Here is a 19608-nt window from a genome sequence, read left to right on the forward strand (position 1 = left end):
GGAGACTATCTTTCTTGGGAGCCCATATCGACAAACGATGTTTTTAATGAAAAATCCAAGGCCATTTTAGAGGTGATCATTGCGAGCGGCTTAGCTTCGACCCACTATGTGAATTAGTCTACAACCACTATGGCATACTTCATCCCTCCTTTTCCTGTAGGCAGGGACCCGATAAGGTCGATACCCCAGACAGCGAAAGGCCATGGATTGGTCATCTGCGTAAGTTCATTTGGAGGTGCTCGAGGAATGTTAGCGAAACGCTGGAACTTGTCGCACTTCTTTACATAATCCATCACATCTCCATTCATGGTGGGGCAAAAGTATCCTTGCCTCAAGATATTTTTGGAAAGACTTTTCCCCCCGGCGTGGTCTCCGCAAAAGCCCTCGTGTACTTCTCAGAGTATCAGTCTGGCTTCTTGCTTGGACACACATCGGAGAAAAGGAAAAGAATAACCTCGTCGATATAGTTTACTGTCCATGATTGTGTACCAAGGTACCTGATAGAGCACCTTTCGAGCTGCCTTCTTATCTTGGGGTAGCTCCCCAGAGACAAGATATTTTATTATTGGTTCCATCCAGCCATCTTGGGGTTGTATAACTTCCACCTCGTCGGGAGCTGAGATGCTCGGAGCATCCAAGTAGTCAATGGGGACTATATTGATCAACTCAGCGTCTTTGGTGGTGGCCAACTTAGCCAGGGCGTCGGCATTGGAATTATACTCTCGTAGCACATGCTGAATAGTGAATCTTCTGAAGTTATGCAACATTTCTTGAGCCTTTGCCAGATACACTGCCATTTTTGTTCCTCGAGCCTGGTACTCTCCGAGTACTTGGTTTACCACGAGTTGAGAATCGCTAAAAATTTCATGGCCCTCGGCCTTGAGCTCCAGAGCAACTTGGAGTCCAGCGATTAAGGCTTCATGTTGCGCTTCATTGTTAGAGGCATTGAACCCAAAATGGAGTGCACTGTGCACTCTGTGCCCCTCAGGGAAAACCAAAACGAGTCCAGCTCCGGCACCATTCTCATTTGAAGACCCGTCCACATACAACTTCCAGGCTGGTCCAACCACTGGGATACCTTGAGGCTTCTCATGATTCCCTATACACTCAGCGATGAAATCGGCTAGTGCCTGACCTTTTATAGCAGTCCTCAGATTGTAGGTGATGCCGAACTGACTCAACTCCACCGAACACTTCAAAAGTCTTCGTAATGACTCTAGCTTTCGAAGGACTTGCCTAAGGGGATGGTTTATGAGGACTTTAATTGGATGCGCTTGGAAGTAGGGTTTTAGTTTTTGAGAAGTCACCATGAGGAAAAAAGTTAACTTCTCCATTAGCGGGTACCTAGACTCTGCTCCGAGGAGTCTTTTGCTATTGTAATAGACCGAGTGCTGAACACGGCCTTCCTCCCACACCAAATCAGCACTAATAGCATTCTCTGAGACAACCATATAGAGTAGAAGAGGTTCTCCGTCTACTGGCTTGGATTGGATCGAAGGATTTAACATGTGTGCCTAAAGCTGCTGGAATGCCTGTTCTCACTCTTCCGACCGTTCAAATCTCTGACTTCCTCGAAGTACATTAAAAAAAGGGATGCACTTGTTTGTTGCCTTGGAGACAAAATGACTCAAAGTTGCAATCCTTCCTATCAGGCTCTACACGTCTTTATGCTTTTGAGGAGATGGAATCTCGAACAGGGCCATGATCTTCTCATGGTTTGCCTCAATTCCTTGAGCATTGATGATGAAACCTAGGAACTTTCTGGAGGTGACCCCAAATGTGCACTTTTGGGGATTTAATTTCATTGCGAATCGGCGGAGCACTGAGAAAACCTCAGCCAAGTCGCCCACATGGTTGGGAGCTGTCCTAGACTTGACCAGCATGTCGTCCACGTAGACTTCCATATTTTTCCCTAGTTGATTTTTGAACATCCGGTTTACCAGTCTCTGGTAGGTGGCACCAGCATTCTTTAGTCCGAGAGGCATCACGATGTAACAGTAGACACCCTTATCGGTCTGAAAACTAGTATGCTCTCGGCCCGCGACATGCATAGATACCTAGTTATAGCCCTAGTATGCATCCATGAACAACAACAGATCATAGCCAGAGGTGGCATCGACCATCTGATCTATCTTGGGAAGCGGGAAGCAGTCCTTCGGACAAGCTTTGTTAAAGTTCGAGAAATCGATGCATGTCCTCCAGGTGACATTTGTATTTGGCACAAGAATAGGGTAGGATAGCCACCTGGGATATTGGGCTTCTTAGATAAATCTGTTGGTGAGGAGCTTGTCTACCTCGGCCTTGAGAGCCTCTTTCCGAGTTTGATCAAATGTCCTTTTCTTTCGCTGAATGGGAGCAAAGTTGGGATCGAAATTTAAGGTGTGGCAGATGATGTTTGGATCAATGCCAGTCATGTCGAAATGTGACCATGTAAACACGTCTTGGTTTTCTCGGAGGAAGTCCACCAATTCTCTTCGGACTTCGGACTTCAAGCTTCCCCCAACTTTTATTTTTCTATCGAGGGTGGCGGTATCAAGAACTACCTCTTCCACCTCCTTTGTTGGTTCAATGGCCCTCTCCTCTTGAACCCCTGGGTCCAAATCGTCAGGCCCGGTTTCCTAGACCGCGTGTACTTTCAAAGCCTCAGACTGCTCGAGGACTGCTGTCTCCACCACCATGACGTGGGTCTTGAGGGACACATTGTAACACTGCCTCGCCTCTTTCTGGTCTCCACGAACGGTACCAATCCCCTCCTCTGTGGGGAACTTCATGCACTGGTGGTGGATGGAGGTGACAGCTCCAAAATTTACCAGGGCAAGCCGTCCCGGGGTGGTGTTATACGCCGAGGAGCAGTCTACCACCACAAAGGTGTAGTATTTGAAGGCTTGGCGAGGGACTTCTCCAAGTGTTATAGGAAGCTTTATATGCCCCATCGGGATGAGGGCTTCTCCCGAGAATCCTTAAAGGGGTGAGGCACACGAGGAAAAATTTGCAGTAGTTAGCCCTATTGTAACGCCTTGGATAGCCAAGACCGCTACAATGTGTATTTATAAAGGTGCAGGACTTGCTAATCAAGCCAATCAGTTGAAAACGTGATTGCTAAAGTCATTAATGTGCTAGGGTTAAAAGGTTTTCGTCTCAAAAGATACTTTCCATATAATTAAACATTTTACACATGGGATCCCAAAATAAATAGCGTTTAAAAGCATGTTTACAAAATTTTCAGTGTACAGACAACCACCAGCCTTACTAAAGGAAAAACAGAAGTTTATGGTTTTCCTGTCCCTGTCTCCCCTCAACTGTGGCAGCTGAGCAGCTAATCATGTACATTTTGCTCTCAGAGCTCTCCAAATCAAGGTTGATCAAGCTTGCCCTTGCCTTTACCTACACCACGAAGCACCCGTGAGCCAAGGCCCAGCAAGAAAACATATCATATTACATAACAAGCAGTAATAACATTTGGATAACCCTTTAAGCCTGTCCATATACTTAGCATACCACAATAATCACAAAGCATGAAGATTCAACCAAAGAGTCAACTAGCCATCATCCAATTATACAGCATAACAATCCACCAATCAATAATATCAAACAAATCACATAATAGTCAGGGTCGACACCTTAGGTCGCACCCTCTGTTTACCCCACTGACTCCGGCCCGCTTAAACCGAGCTCAGTGCATAATAAACTGTCCTCAGTTACCAGTGGTCGAGCCGCGCCCTATGCGCTAGTGTAAACTTTGGCACTCTTAGGTCATTGGTTTACTGTTTACATGGAATAATACCATCCTTTACAAAGCACACAAAAATGGGGAACCCTTAGTCCCATTATAATTCCACAACCAGATGCAGTTTTCTTATCTTTAATTTCCAAGTTCACTGATTACGAGCGACGCCTCTCGAGCACGATCCGCTTCCCGAGCCCTAGCTTAATACCTAGTCACAACCAAGATAAGGAGGACCATTAATAGTTGCGTTAATATTTCCGAATGGAGTTCTAGCTTCTGGGACATCGAGTTCCACCAAACACGGTGGTGGATTCGATCCCGAGCACCCTAGGTTAGGTTCTTGTGCTTTAAACCTCCAAAATATCAGAAATGCCCCTAAGGGCTGCGACCCTTGAAACCTAGCCGCGGCCCACCCCTGAAACAGAGGCTAAGCCTCTCTGAAGACAAACACGCACTGCGGCCTTGCCCTGAGGCACCGCGATGCTTCCCCACTGCAGAGCCTCCTTGGCTCTTCTTTGATTCACAGGGCCGTAACACTCTAGAACAGAGCCACGACCCAACCTTTCGTGCCCAGAAAAACCACCATTTCTAGCATCCGAACCTTGCTAAAAACCATCCCAAAGCACCCTAATTCCAAAACCCATTGATCACAAGACTCCTAACATGATTCTAGCAACTCAATCCAACAAAAACCTAGCTTAAAAACTCATTAAAATCCAATTTTGATTTTTGAAACCCAGTAGCTCAAGAACTCTAAATCCAGTCATGGAAACTCAGAATTTAAGCTTTGAACTACAAATTGAAGCTTACCTTCCTTGATGAGCCACTTCCTTAACAATTTCTGAGCTAGAACCCAAGCTTCTCAGCTTTAATTCAGTCCTTAAACATCAAAACCATAAACATTTTTAATACTCAGCCAAAACTCAAAATTCTAGTGCTCAAGAATGAAATTCAGTTCTTACCTTGGTCCTGGTTGAGTGTCCCTTAGTTAGAACTAAGCTAATCCCTCACAAATTCTGCTCAAACACACATAATTTCTAGTTGAGTTTCTTAGATTCTAGTGGTTCCCTTGAAAGAGAAGAAGAAAGAAGGAGAGAGAGATAGAAGAGTCGGTTCCTCTATTTCCACCAAATTCTGAGATTTTTACGTAGTCTAACCTTAGGTAATTAAGTTAATCTCGAGGCTCGGGGTACCGAAAACGTCCCCGAGGGCAAAATGGTAAAATTCCCCAATATTCCCGCCTAGGCTTCCTAACCTCAAATATATATCCATATATTTATTTATATATCCCGATAACCCAAATAATCATCTAATACCCGAATTACCCCTTGACTTACCCCAAGTCAAAAATTAAGCTCGGTTGTGACTTCCCGCTAACTAGCTCCCTAGGATCGCCTCGAGTCACACGCTGCAGACTTACCCACATAATAATGTGGTTCTCACAAATATAGCATATAATCATATTTACATTCATATAACCATACAAGCATGTTTATCATATAATCACACATTAACTTAATAAATACACACATAAGCCAACTATGCCCTCCCGGCACACTAATCAAGGCCCTTAAGCCATATTAGTGATTTTGGGTCGTTACAACTATCCCCTCCTACTGAGAATTTCGTCCTCGAAATTTACCTGAATAGCTCGGAATACTGATCCCACATCACTGTCTCTAGCTCCCAGGTCGCTTCCTCGACCTTGCTATTCCTCCACAACACTTTAACTAATGGAATCGTTTTGTTCCGTAGAACTTTATCCTTCCGGTCCAAAATCTGAACCGGTCGCTCCTCGTAGGACAAGTCTGTCTATAACTCTAGGTCCTCATACTTCAATACATGTGTCAGATCTGAAACATACTTCTGCAACATGGAGACATGAAATACATCATGAACTCCCGACAACGACGGTGGCAAGGCCAACCTATAACCCACCTGTCCAATCCTTTCTAAAATCTCGAAAGGTCCAAAAAACCAAGGGCTTAGTTTTCCCTTTATTCCGAATCTCCTCACCCTTCGCAGTGGCGAAACCCGCAGAAACATGTGGTCCCCAACCTGGAACTCCATGTCTCTACGCTTAGGATCAGCGTAGCTTTTCTGTCTACTCTGCGAAGCGAGCATTCTGGCTCGAATCTTCTCAATAGCCTCATTTGTCTTTTGAACCATATCTGGCCCCAAATACTTTCTCTCCCCCATCTTCTCCCAATGAATGGGCGACCTACACTTCCTTCCGTATAACATCTCATAAGGAGCCACTCCAATCGTGGATTGATAACTATTGTTATATGAGAACTCAATTAATGGAAGATACTTACTCCAAGATCCCTTGAAATCAATCACACACGCCCTAAGCATGTCCTCCAACACCTGGATCGTCCTCTCAGACTGTCCATCAGTCTGAGGATGAAAGGCTGTGCTAAACTTCAACTGAGTCCCCATGGCTCTCTGTAGAGCTCCCCAGAACTTAGAGGTAAAGATAGGGTCTCGATTAGATACAATAGGCTTGAGAACCCCATGGAGACAAACTATCTCTCTCACATACAACTCAGCATACTGCTCCACTGTATAAGTTGACTTCACTGGTAGAAAATGAGCTGACTTGATGTATTTGTCTACTATTACCCACACCGAGTCACAAAGTCCCACCGTCCTGGGTAGACCTCCCACAAAATCCATCGTAATGTCTTCCCACTTCCACTTAGGGATACCCAAAGGCAGAAGCAACCCTGCTGGCCGCTGATGCTCAGCCTTCACCTGCTGACATGTCAAACATCTAGCCACATACTTTACCACATCCTTCTTCATCCCAGGCCACTAATAGAATGTCTGTAGATCCTGGTACATCTTTGTAGTACCTGGATGAAGCAAGTATGGCGTAGTGTGAGACTCATCCAGTATCTCTCATCTGATCACCTCATCTGCCGGAACACAAATCTGCCCCTGATATCGGAGCATGCCAGCTTCAGATAAAGAATAATCTTTAGTTATCCCTGCTAAGATATTCCATCTAACTTCTTGAAGTTGCGCATCTACCAACTGCCCCTCCTTGATCTGCTCTAGCAGGGTCGACTGCAAGGTAATATTGGCCAACCGGCCCACCACCAGCTCTATCTTTGCCCTGGCCATCTCATCAGCTAATTCTCTCGAGATCTGAACAGAACTAAATAACTGCCCCGAGCCCCTCCGGCTCAATGCACCTACTACAACATTGGCTTTCCCTGGGTGATACAGAATATCATAATCATAGCCTTAACTAACTCCAGCCAACGCCTTTGCCTCATGTTCAGATCCTTGTGGGTGAAGAAGTACTTCAAACTCTTATGGTTGGTGTATATCTTGCACTTATCCCCATACAAATAATGCTGCCAAACCTTCAGTGCGAATACCACCGCTTCCAGCTCCAGATCATGGGTAGGGTACCGCTGTTCATACTCCTTCAGCTGCCGCGATGCATAAGCTATAACCTTCTCATTCTGCATCAGCACATAGCCCATACCCATCCTCGATGCATCACAATATACTACAAACTTTCCTTCTTCCGAAGGAAGACTCAGTATAGGTGCAGTAATAAGCTGTCGCTTCAACTCTTGGAAACTGTCCTCACACTTCTCTGACCAAACAAACTTCTGGTTCTTTCTTGTCAACTCTGTCATTGGTGAAGAAATCTTTGAAAACCCCTCTACAAACCGCCTGTAATAGCCTGCCAACCCAAGAAAACTCCGCACCTCCGAGGCATTCCTTGGCCTCGGCCAATCTCTCACTGCTTCCACCTTGGACGAATCCACCTTAATCCCTCTGCACCAACTATATGCCCAAGAAAAGTCACCTCTGACAACCAAAACTCACATTTCTTAAACTTCGCATATAACTGGTGTTCCCTTAATCTTTGTAAAACCTGTCGAAGATGCCGTTCGTGCTCTGCCTCTGAACTGGAGTACACTAAGATGTCGTCGATGAAGACAATGAAGAACTAATCTATGAAATCCTTGAACACCCTGTTCATTAGATCCATGAAAGCTGCTGGGGCGTTGGTCAAACCAAAAGACATGACCAAGAACTCGTAGTGCCCATACCGCGTTTGGAAGGCCGTCTTCGGTATGTCCTCATCCTTGATCCTCAGCTGGTGATAACCAGATCAAAGATCAATCTTTGAGAACACCGTCTTTCCCTGTAGCTGCTCGAACAAGTCATCAATCCTTGGTAGAGGATACTTATTCTTAATGGTCAACTTGTTCAATTCTCTGTAGTCTATACACATTCTTAGAGTCCCATCTTTCTTCTTAACAAACAAAACTGGAGAACCCCATGGAGAGTAACTAGGTCTGATGAATCCCAAATCCAGAAGTTCTTGCAGCTGTATCTTTAGTTCCTTCAACTCTGCTGGTTCCATCCTATATGGTGCTCTTGTGCTGGTTCTGTCCCCGGTGCTAATTCAATAACAAACTGAATCTCCCTGTGTGGCAGCAACCCCGGTAGCTCCTCGGGAAATACATCTAAAAACTCACAAACCACCCTGGTCTCACTCGGCCCCGCTGGCAACATCTTGGTAGTGTCCACTACACTAGCAAGAAAACCTATACATCCACCTTGTAACAAGTCTCTGGCTCTCAATGAAAAAATCATGGGTACGCGGGGTCCACATATTGTACCCACGAAGACAAAAGGGTCCTCGCCCTCAGGCTCAAAAGTCACCATCTTCTTCCTGCAATCAATAGTAGCCCCATACCTGACCAGCCAATCCATCCCTAAGATCATATCGAAATCCTCCATATCTAGCTCAATTAAGTCAACTAAAAGCTCCCTACTATCCACCATCACTGGCAGTGCCCTTATCCATCTCCTAGACACTACCAGTTCCCCAGTAGGCAATAAAGTCCCAAACCCCGCAGTCCAATACTCACTAGGTCTACACAGTCTATCAATCACTTTACTAGAAACAAAGGAATGTGTAGCACCAGAATCAATCAATACAGAAAAAGGAGAGCCAGCGCTAGAAAGATGACCTGTCACTACCGAGGGACTAGCCTCGGCCTCTGCCTGCATCAAGGTGAACACTCGAGTTGGAGTCAAGCTGTCCACCTTTCCTGCTTCCCCTTTCTTCACTGTTGGGCAATCCTTCTTAAGGTGCCCCACTGTGCAACATACATAGCAGGCCTTGGCTCGACATTCGCCCTGATGGCGTCTTCTACACCTTGGGCACTCTGGATAACTCTTACATGGTTCACTGCCGCCCTGACGACCGCCCTGACCACCCCGACCCCTCCTATCAGGACCAGCATCGGTCTAAGTGTCAGGGGTCTTTCTTTTGAAATCACTGGGGCCTCCGTCCCTACCTGACCCAGAATAAGGAGGCACCACCTTGCGACCATCGCGCCTCACTGCACTTTCCTTCCAAATTTTATTTTCCGCTTCCTCAGCAGTAAGAGCCTTCTCAACGACCTGGGCATAAGTTGTTCCTCCAGGTACCGTTGTGATCCTAACATCCCGGGCTATCATAGCATTAAGCCCCCTAATGAACCTGTTTTGCCTGGCCGCATCTGTAGGCACAAGGTCTGGTGCGAACTTTGCGAGTTTGTCAAACTTCAGGGCATATTCTGTAACTGTCATGTTGCCTTGAACCAACCCAATGAACTCATTAACCTTTGCTGCCCTGATGGCAACATTATAGTACTTCTGACTGAACAAATCTTTAAATCCTTCCCAACTCAATGCAGTAACATCCCTGGTTTGTGAAGCCACTTCCCACCAAATGCGGGCATCCTCTCTCAACATATACGTGGCACAGGCCACTCTGTCATGGCCCTCTATCCTCATGAAATCCAAGATAGTAGTAATCATAGTCAGCCATTGCTCGGCCTTCAATGGATTAGGTCCTCCCTCAAAGATTGGGGGCTGTTGCTTCCTGAACCGCTCATATAACGGCTCCCACCTGTTCCCAACCTCCCCTGACTGAACAATTGGTACCACTGCAGGTGGTACAATAGGGGCAACACTCCCTGATGGAGCCAGCTGCCGCAACAAGCGAATTTTTTCATCTTGACTTTGCAATCGCGCTTGCATATCTGCCTTTAGTTGCTGCCAGTTCTCAGGGACTGGCGGAGGAATCTGGCCCTGGTGATCACCCCCGGTCCCAGACCTAGTGCCGGCTAGTCGCATAGATTTTCTTGGACGCATGGCTATCCAAGTCAATCTGCAATCAACGACTCGACTATCAGACCATGATGACAGGATAAAAGCTTCTCCAAAATCCGCCAAAGGTACATAACCAATCACAAACAATCAAAATATAGGCATTTATCCACATGCACCGGTTGCTAATAAGCATGCCCCAACATTACCACACAACAGTTGAGACAAAAGCATTCACCCACACACAATATGCAGTTAACCATCCAAATATTCATTTACATGCACAGTGATGCTAATAAGCATGCCTTAATATTTCATACAGCAGTCAAGGGCCAAGCCCTATCAGTATCTCATGCTTCCTATTAATTCAATAAATAACAACATCCATAATTTATTCCAAGCATACGAGCATATAAGCACACATACACATTACCAAACACTGAATCGAGCTTATCTCTAACAGTGAATGTACATGTCCAGCTGGTCTTCAGGAACCCTTAAACCTAGGACGCTCTGATACCAAGTTGTAACGCCTTGGATAGCCAAGACCGCTACATTGTGTATTTATAAAGGTGCAGGACTTGCTAATCAAGCCAATCAATTGAAAACGTGATTGCTAAAGTCATTAATGTGCTAGGGTTAAAAGGTTTTCGTCTCAAAAGATACTTTCCATATAATTAAACATGTTACACATGGGATCCCAAAAGAAATAGCGTTTAAAAGCCTGTTTACAAAATTTCCAGTGTACAGACAACCACCAGCCTTTCTAAAGGAAAAACAGAAGTTTATGGTTTTCCTGTCCCTGTCTCCCCTCAACAGTGGCTAGCTATCATCCAATTATATAGCATAACAATCCACCAATAAGTAATATCAAACAAATCACATAATAGTCAGGGTTGACACCTTAGGTCGCACCCTCTATTTAACCCACTGACTCCGGCCCGCTTAAACCGAGTTCAGTGCATAATAAGCTATCCTCAGCTACTAGTGGCCGAGCCGTGCCCTATGCGCTAGTGTAAACTTCGACACTCTTAGGTCGTTGGTTTACTGTTTACATGGCATAATACCATCCTTTAAAAAGCACACAAAAATAGGGAACCCTTAGTCCCATTATAATTCCACAACCGGGTGCAGTTTTCTTACCTTTAATCCTCCACCATTTTAGGCAAGTCCTGAGGTGGCTGTAGACTGGTTTCCCCTCCTTCAACTCTGGTAGGAGGGACTACGTCGTCTGTGACATTTCTTCGAGTGGTCACCATGGTTGTAAATGTTCTAAATGCTTTCTTCAAGCTCTCAATGAAAACACCAAAATGTTGACTGCCTTTTTCACTATCAACGTAACGATGAGAGACTAAAGAAATAAACAACAAGAACACAACAATTTTTACGTTGTTTAGGCAATAAAAGAGCCCTAGTCCACGAGTCTCTAGTATTACGGTGATTGGAAGCTTGCTAGGGCAATCTCCAATGGAGTTTCTCAGGCAGCGTTTATATTGCTTTGAGTACAAGACTCTCTTTCTATCAAAATTCTGAACCACTTACAATGAGATCCCCAGCCCTATTTATAGAGGCTAGGGTCATTAATTGCTAATCAATTATAATTAATACACATTGGGCTAATTAATACACATTCTCCCCGTTATTGGGGTGTTAATACCTCTTTAATGCATTGGGCTGCATTAACTAGAGACCACGACCCAGGCGATAGGGCCCACTACAGAAAGTTACCTACTTTATGGGGAACATTCCCCTGGCACTGTCAGGGCATGTCGCACATATTTCTTTGTCAGGCGGCATATTTTGTCGAGTAGTACAATTGACAACACTGGACATATCGCCAAAAAGGTTGTCAGACGGTCCTCTGACGCTGCAAACCCGCACTGGTTGACACCTGGCTAGCCTTCTAGGTCTTGAGGACAAGTTCCTTGCCCTAGAAAACAACTGTGTGTAAGGAATTCGAGGACTACTAACTAGTCCTGGGGACATGGCCTTGGAGAGACGTTCGTGCCTTACCTCTACTCGAGGGACGTGGCCTCTAGCCGAGACATCCACCCTCCAAGGATTGACCCTCAGGGTGTGGCCACACCTGAAGAGAAACACATCCTCTCCACGTGCTCTAATCAGATTTCCACGTGTCCTTTGGTGAAAACATGGACAACACGACCATATAAAATATAAATCATGATCCTTTAAAATCTAAACCACGACTCTTTAAAATTAAACCATTATTCTTTAAAATTTAAACTGGAAGGCTTAATATTTAAACAACAACCTTTTAAAATTTAAACCACAAGACTTAAAATTTAAACCACGAGTCTTTAGAATTTAAATCACAAGACTTAAAATTTAAACTACGAGTCTTTAAAATTTAAACCACAAGGCTTAAAAGTTATACTACTAGGCTTAACAAAATAAAATATATAAATTTTTAGCTATTAATTTAACTATGTATTTGTTGTTTTTATTTGCTATTAAATATTATTCAAAACTATTAGCTAACAATAAAAAGAGTTGGATTTGATGGTTGTACTGGTTCTTATGCTATCTCAGGGGCATAATGAGTATATTCATTGTAAATCTGGGTATAAAAGTAAGAGGATTAATAAATGGGTAAAAATTAAAATAAAAATTACACTCAGCACTGTAAATTTAAAAAAAAAATTGAAAAATACAGAATTTTACAAAAATTACGAAAATACGGATAATAGTATATTATGGTTCTGTGATCACCTGTTACAATTTTCTATTTAGTCTATAAATGTTGTTTACAAAATTGTAACATATGGTTACAACACATGTAAATTTTAATTACAAATTTGTAAACTTTGGTTAGAAAAAAATTGTATTGTTACAAATTTGTATACTTTGTTTACAAAAAAAAATCCATATTTACAATTATGCCACTTCGTATTTATGTAATTTTTTTACAGATTCCGTATTTTTAGTATTAATTTTAAAACTTTAAGTATTTTTGTGATTTCCCAAAATTAAAAGGATTATCTAAGAGTAAAAATATTTGGGTCACCAATTTAATGAAAAGCTCAATCGTCCAAAAATCTGCACTTGCGATCCTTCAATTCAAAGAAGACTGAAGTACTTGTTGAGGTGGCAGCCCAGACTCAAAATTACTTTGTCGGTGCTGTAGCATTATGGATTTCCTACTTCATAAACTTGCCACATGCACTTCCAAATTCCAACCAAAATTTTCCAACAACCATTAAAGACAAAACTATCATTTTTTAGGTATTTTCTAGCAAATTTTTAGCACTTGATAATGAAAATCTGAAATTAATAAATTACATAAAAACATGACTATAAACCACTCCTTTCTTGATTGAAATGTAAGCTTAAAATTAGTAAAAATAATCTTATATCCTAGAATTATCAGAGGTGCGGTGCAAGATGTTCTTTATTGTTGTCTGCATTTGCTTCTCCTTCGAGAGAATGTCTACATCTTTAAGACACGTTGAGGATCTTGTCATTGCTCATATTAAGGTCTGAGAACATTTACTTCGATGAAAGCATTCTCACAGACAACGCCAAAATATTAACCCAAACCTTGAACATTTACTTCAAATTGGGTTGTAACTTTGAAGATAAATGACAAATAAAGGTTTAGAAAAATGGAAACGTCTAAACACCCTCCAAGGTAGGTGTTCTTCCTATTTTTATGAAGATTGGGTCTTCCCTTTACAATCATGGCCTACTTTTAATACACAAGAAAAAATAAACATAAGAAATGATGTGACCGGAAGCTACACAATAGTGGTCGGATTGATTATGAAATTGTTATATGGTAATAGCTCCATCGCCTAGGAAATGGTTGTCCAAAGGTTGTTTGCTCTGCATTTTGCCAATCCCTCTTTCATGCAACCAAATGATTCCCATTAACTCCTGTTGCGTGGAGCTAGCTCACATGCAGCGAAAATGCGTGGATAAAAAGTAGCAACGGAAGCACTATTTTTCAAACTTCAAATATTTTCCCCTAAAATTGAAAAAAATATTGGATATTTTCACTACCAATTACTCTAAAAATATACATTTAACAAATCTTGATAAAATTTTAAGAAAATATTTTCCACTAATATTTCATTTTACAGAAAATTTCCTATTTCAAACAAAACCTTTACGTCAAGATAAAAGCAAAATGAAATTATGTGTTTCGTCTTAGCCTAGATGTCATGAAGAAACAAATAGAAGAATCTCTTATCAATGGTGGCCATTTTGAGAGGGAGGAACATGAAATAGTGATAAAGTTTAGGCCAGTTCCAAGAACATAAGTTGCTAAGTTAACCACAACCTCCTGTAGTTCGTTGGAGCTATCACCAACTCCAACACACACCATACAAAACAAATGAATATATATACTGCACATATGTAGTAGATGAAATGCAAATAGCAAGCTTCAACACAAACTGAAAAAAAAAAAATTAAAAAGAAAGAAAGAAAATCTAGCAACCCACTACCTTGGTCAGAGTTCAACCTCAATTAGAATATATACAACTTTGGACTGCACATTTTGAAGGACACCGAAACCTTTGAATGTGTATGTGCAGCTCAAAAAGCAATAACTGACATACATAGCGTAAAAATCCTTGGTCGATAATTTCTTAACATTTTGTTCACTTTTCATTTTTAACACTCCAATTCTATAAGAGTTCTTGTGAGTTTGTACTTACATTCTAAACATTCTTTTTCCATACTGACCAAATTTCAATGGGAAATTTGAATTTATAAGCTTCAAGAGCACCTCTATTGAAAAAATATACCCCTTAATGCCAAATGTGAAAAACATTCTTGAAAAAATATTTTGCAGACAATTACCCCTTTCATTATTCTAACCCACTATCTTCTCTCTCTCACAATCTTATACCCAAATCTTCTCAATACCATTTTACTATTTTTTAACATTTCCATTTTAAAACAACACAAAGATTCATGTTGTCTACTTAAAAACTCAAAGTTTCAGCCCTTTTATTTTTGGATAAACAAAGTAGCCACCCATTAAACCTGCGAAAATAATATTGCTGATCTTAGAATAAAAAAATCTTTTGGTAAGTAATATGTAGCGATGAATATAAGTAAGATCAGCAATAATGTTAGAAGATTTGGGTATGAGGTTGTGAGACAGAGAAGAGAGAGATAGTGGGTTAGAACAATGAGAGATTGTGTCCAAAACAGTTTTTCAATCATATTTTTCAAACTATGGTAAAAATAAGGGTGCTCTTAAAGCATATAAATTGAAATTTCTTATCTCAAATTTGTTCTATAAAGAGCGTCAATGCCCTTACTTCAAGAATACTAATTGTAAATTTAAATGTAAACTCTACACATTTTCATATAAATTCATATATGCGAATGAAAAGTTGATTAAGCTAAAATAGGTGAAACGCTGAAACAAAGATAAGCGCAGCAAATAGCAAAATTTTCAGAATTATACTCAGCTATGCTCTAACAACTTCCTAAAAGTTCCCAAATGCACAATAAATTTGTGAGCTCACAATGCCAGAATTGAGAAAGCAACAACTAATGCACAAACAATAATTTAAGCATAAATAAAATGAACTCCGATATTTATATATATATATATACATATGTATATGTGTATGTGTGTAAAAAAAACATAGAAAAGTATATTAAGACAGTAAATCAACACAAATAATATAGAAATACACAGTTCAGCTTGTAACGCAAATCCAGAAAGTGACACACCCATAAACAACAAAAGGATTCGACGAGCTATAGAGATGAAAGTACCAGAACGAAGCTGCAACCTTTCATGCAAGAATTTAATCCCAATCGATCACCTCCAGGCAGTGAGCCTAATTTTTAAAAGGTATTTCTCTTGTATCATTCAAAAGTAGATAACCAAAATGCCATGAACATCCCATATGTTGATAAACCTTAATCAATGTCAGCCCATTTCCTAAAGGCCAAAACATATCGTAGTCGGTTTTTTTGAGCCTCAGTTCTAGCTTCTGATGAATTCAAGTTTTTGTAAAGATTCTTATGAAGTTTCAAGAACTCAGTCCTATACATCCACTTGTCTGTAAACATATTATGTTTCTTCATATAATTGATGATCTCCATAACTTTTTCAAAGTAACCACCTTGAAGGAAGTTCATTAGCAAGTGCTCACATAAATCCCTGCTTATTGAAAGATTTCCAAACTCCATACTCCTCTTTATGTCACCCCACAAGATTGTAATATCCCTGTACATTCCCAGAGAAGAATATCCACACACAAGATTAGTAAAAGTTTCCAAAGTTGGTTGAATGTTTATCTCTTGCATTCTTTTGTATGTTCTCATAGCATCCTCAATCATTTTGGCCTTGCAAAAATAGTAGATAGAAGAATTCAACTCAAAAACCATTGAAGGAATCAGCTTCTCATCTTTCACTTCTTGAATCAAAGAATGATATAAATCTGATTTACCAATCAAGTTTGATGAATAATCATACTTGGGGCTGTTATCTACCATGTCCGATAGACTCTCTGTGACAACCATCTTATCAGATAAAAACATTGGCATACCAACCTTCCTCATTTGTTTGAGCAAAGCCTTTGCTTCTCGTAACATTTTTCCTTTAAAGTATGCTGTCAAGAGTAACATATAAGTATTAACACCTATAGCAGCATTAGAGCTTTCCATGTCATCCAAAATGTCATGGGCCAACTCTAGCCATCCTAAATGAACACAAGCATCAATCACATTAGAACACAAATCAGAGCCTCTCAAAGAACATTGTTCCTTTTGAATTCCGAGTAAAAGTTTTGACAACTCACTAACCCTCCCAGCCGTTTTGAATTCTTTGATGAGTTTTGAAAGAGCCTTGTAACTAAGGACAAGCTTGCCATTCCTAAAAAGAATAAGCTCTTGCCTACTCTCCACTTTCAGGACAGTATCCTTCTGCAGCAGCTCAGGTTGTATCTGCATCTTCAACCCATCCTTTAGATTGTAAGATCCAATTGGAACAAGAAAAATCTTTTCTAAGTTCTTGTCTCTTTGAATAGGAAGACACTCCTTGAACTTGCAAATGAGCCCCACAAGCTCAGCTACAGCATCGAAATCGTTAAACTTGAAATGCAAGCTCAGCAAACTATCATAGTATTGCCGATAATGGCAAACGAACTTAGACAAAACTTGATCAACATGGACTTTGTATTTCTTTAGCTCATCCCTTTGTCCACTCATTTCATGAATCTGGGCAATAATGATGATGGAATGTGCATCAGCAAGAACTCCTGTTTGCGACATCAATTCCATAATATGTTGTCCTTTGAAAGCCAGTTTAAACCTCACACATGCATCAAGCACTAGATTAAATATCATTGTATCAGGTTTTATTAGTTCTGCGTGTTTGCTCTTGTTTGCACGTAAGTTTACAAAACTTCCACATAATTGAGCTAAGAAATTGGAAGCAAGATGTGTACCAATTTCTGTCTTTACCAAATGCAGAACAACCAACCACAAAACATTCATGGAAGGTAACATGTCTTTCTCAAGCATCAATCTAAGAATCACTGTGGCAGGATTAGGCAACTGAGACCGTGCTAAGGAGAGGGTGAGTTTTGTCAAGACATCACCTTGTAGCAGATACGACTTCTCTTTTGATATTAACAAGACTAAGCTACATGCTTTTCGTAGCCAATACGGCTCTGATGAATATGAAAGTTCAGTTATCAACCTATGCACAAGGGAAGCCTCAGGAAAGCCATGCAATTTCCTAAAATCGGAAAAGGATACCCATGCTTCATCCACATGGCGACACTGTAATGCTGTTTTGAGTTTCTTCAACAAAATTCCATGAGAGGAACCTTCCCAGCATAGCTTTCCACTCTCAGCACTGGTAGAAAAATGATGGATAGTAGAATTCTGGCATTTTACACAACAAACATTCGATAATGCAGGCAGCCAAGAACTTCTACTGAGATATAATTCTCGACTTTGAGTTGATACTAAGGCATTCTGACAAGTAGCTGAAGCCACACGAAATCTCAATGAATTGCTCCAAGTGAGTTGACCTCGAATTTCTTTCATCAGTAGTAGTGCCATAAATACAGACCAACATAATCGTGATAAAGTGTGCTAAAGTAGCGTATGCTTTGGAGACCCTTTATGTATATATTGACAAAGTTGAAAATCAGGCGACATCACGACACGCCTCATAACCCACAAATGAAAGGTTCTGCATATAAATCAGTATAAACTTCAAAGAGAGAGAGAGAGAGGTTACTCCCATCTAATCATCCATAAATGTCAAAAAATGTTATAAAGGGGAGCTTATATTTGACCAAAAAAACCAGGAAATATAAAAATATATATATTCCAAATCAAATCGTAATTTATCCATTCAAGTTAAAGAGGTTCAATTACCAAATCGGGTTCTCCAGTTTACCCCCAAACAAAAATAACAAAGTCACCAAAGTGTTGCCGGAGCTATGAGGTCCACATGCCACCACTGGATTTTTTCTAAAAAGTATTAATATGCATCTAGGGATGGATCTTTATATAACTCTCGCTAAATAAATGCATATAATCTTCAAAAAAAAAAAAAAAACGAAAAGGAAACTAATTCATAATCTAGGAAGAGAGCGTATACATTAAAACAGCCAAAGAATTTCCATTTAATAACAATTAAAATCATTCATCACAAAAGAAACATTTCCGATTGAAAAATAACGAGTAAGATTAGATACCTGATAGCGATGACCCAAGTGGGGTAAGAGAGCGTATTTAGGGGTTTTCAGTGAATTTGAGAAAGAAAGAATACAAAGAGAACATGAAGAGGAAGCAGAGTGTTTGGGTTTACCCGGTGATCGTTTGAAGAAATGGGGAGAAAAATATAGAATATGTTAGATAAAAGGAGGCAAGGCAAAGAAGATGATAATGTAGGATAGGCGCCGTGAGTCTGTGACGGTGACAGTAAGTAGAAGAAGAGTGAATAGTGACTGCTCTGCTTTATAGCGTTTGGCAGCACAAGGGAATGGGAATCATTCCTTATGGAAGGATTGATTGATCAACTACTCTAAATCATATTCATATGTAAATGATAAGAAGGCACAGGGAATCCACACTTGCCCCCACTTCCCTCGCATTCACTACACTTACTTGCTAACCATGAACCCAACAACTCTCGCATTTACAAATATTAGATACTCATTTAGTTAATTAGTTTTAGTTAGCCTTAGTTCGTTGTCCTTTTCTGTTTTAATATTGTTAATTAGTTACAGCTCATGACAGTTGCAACCTTTTGTAACCAAGAATATAAAATGTCATATAAAGAGGCATTTCCCTCTCGGTTGTTATTGGTTTAGCAAACTAATATGGTATAAGAGAAAATCCTAACTAACCATTGAAGATAATGGCTCGACCTTGAACAAGAACTTCAGCTTTGGTTTCTGAAGTTCCAAACGGAGAAGCTCCTCCACCTCACGGCATTAACTAACCATCGAAGATAATGCCTCAAATCGATTTACTGCCCTGCAAACCTAAGATTGACTTGCCTATGAAGATGTAACAAGTCCCTTTTTCTCGGCAATGGCAATCATCCAGGGCTCATGTTAGCCTCTCATCCCCTGACTAATAAGAACTTCCAGGCATGGAGACGCATTTTCAAGATTTCCATTGGAGCTGAGAACAAAATAGATTTTCTCACCGGAGCTCTTCCTCAACTGGCGCCAGATGACCCACTGCTCAACTCTTGGCTCCGATGCAAGCAAATGGTAATGTCATGGATCCTCCAC

The 19608-nt window shown here is 41.0% G+C and overlaps 2 protein-coding genes across 3 annotated transcripts; both read right to left on the bottom strand.

Moving 5' to 3' along the window:
* Positions 1–395: 395 nt before the first annotated feature.
* LOC133792258 (uncharacterized) lies at positions 396–1451 on the bottom strand. Its single transcript, XM_062230167.1, has one exon. The coding sequence runs from the start codon at positions 1449–1451 to the stop codon at positions 396–398; it is 1056 nt and encodes a 351-aa protein (XP_062086151.1).
* Positions 1452–15415: 13964 nt separating this feature from the next.
* On the bottom strand, positions 15416–18966 carry LOC133788689 (pentatricopeptide repeat-containing protein At4g17616). 2 transcript variants are annotated; one of them, XM_062226246.1, is made up of 3 exons: positions 18562–18966; positions 18239–18323; positions 15416–18050 (listed from the first exon to the last, which is right to left on the bottom strand). In XM_062226246.1, exon 3 carries the CDS (start codon positions 17915–17917, stop codon positions 15764–15766), a length of 2154 nt encoding a protein of 717 aa, XP_062082230.1. In that variant the 5' UTR covers positions 17918–18050; positions 18239–18323; positions 18562–18966; the 3' UTR covers positions 15416–15763. The 2 variants fall into 2 exon arrangements, with proteins under 2 accessions (XP_062082230.1, XP_062082229.1); XM_062226245.1 differs by lacking the exon at positions 18239–18323.
* Positions 18967–19608: the final 642 nt, after the last annotated feature.

The sequence above is a fragment of the Humulus lupulus genome, chromosome 7, assembly GCF_963169125.1.
Source record: "Humulus lupulus chromosome 7, drHumLupu1.1, whole genome shotgun sequence".
In the NCBI taxonomy this organism is placed as follows: Eukaryota; Viridiplantae; Streptophyta; class Magnoliopsida; order Rosales; family Cannabaceae; genus Humulus; species Humulus lupulus.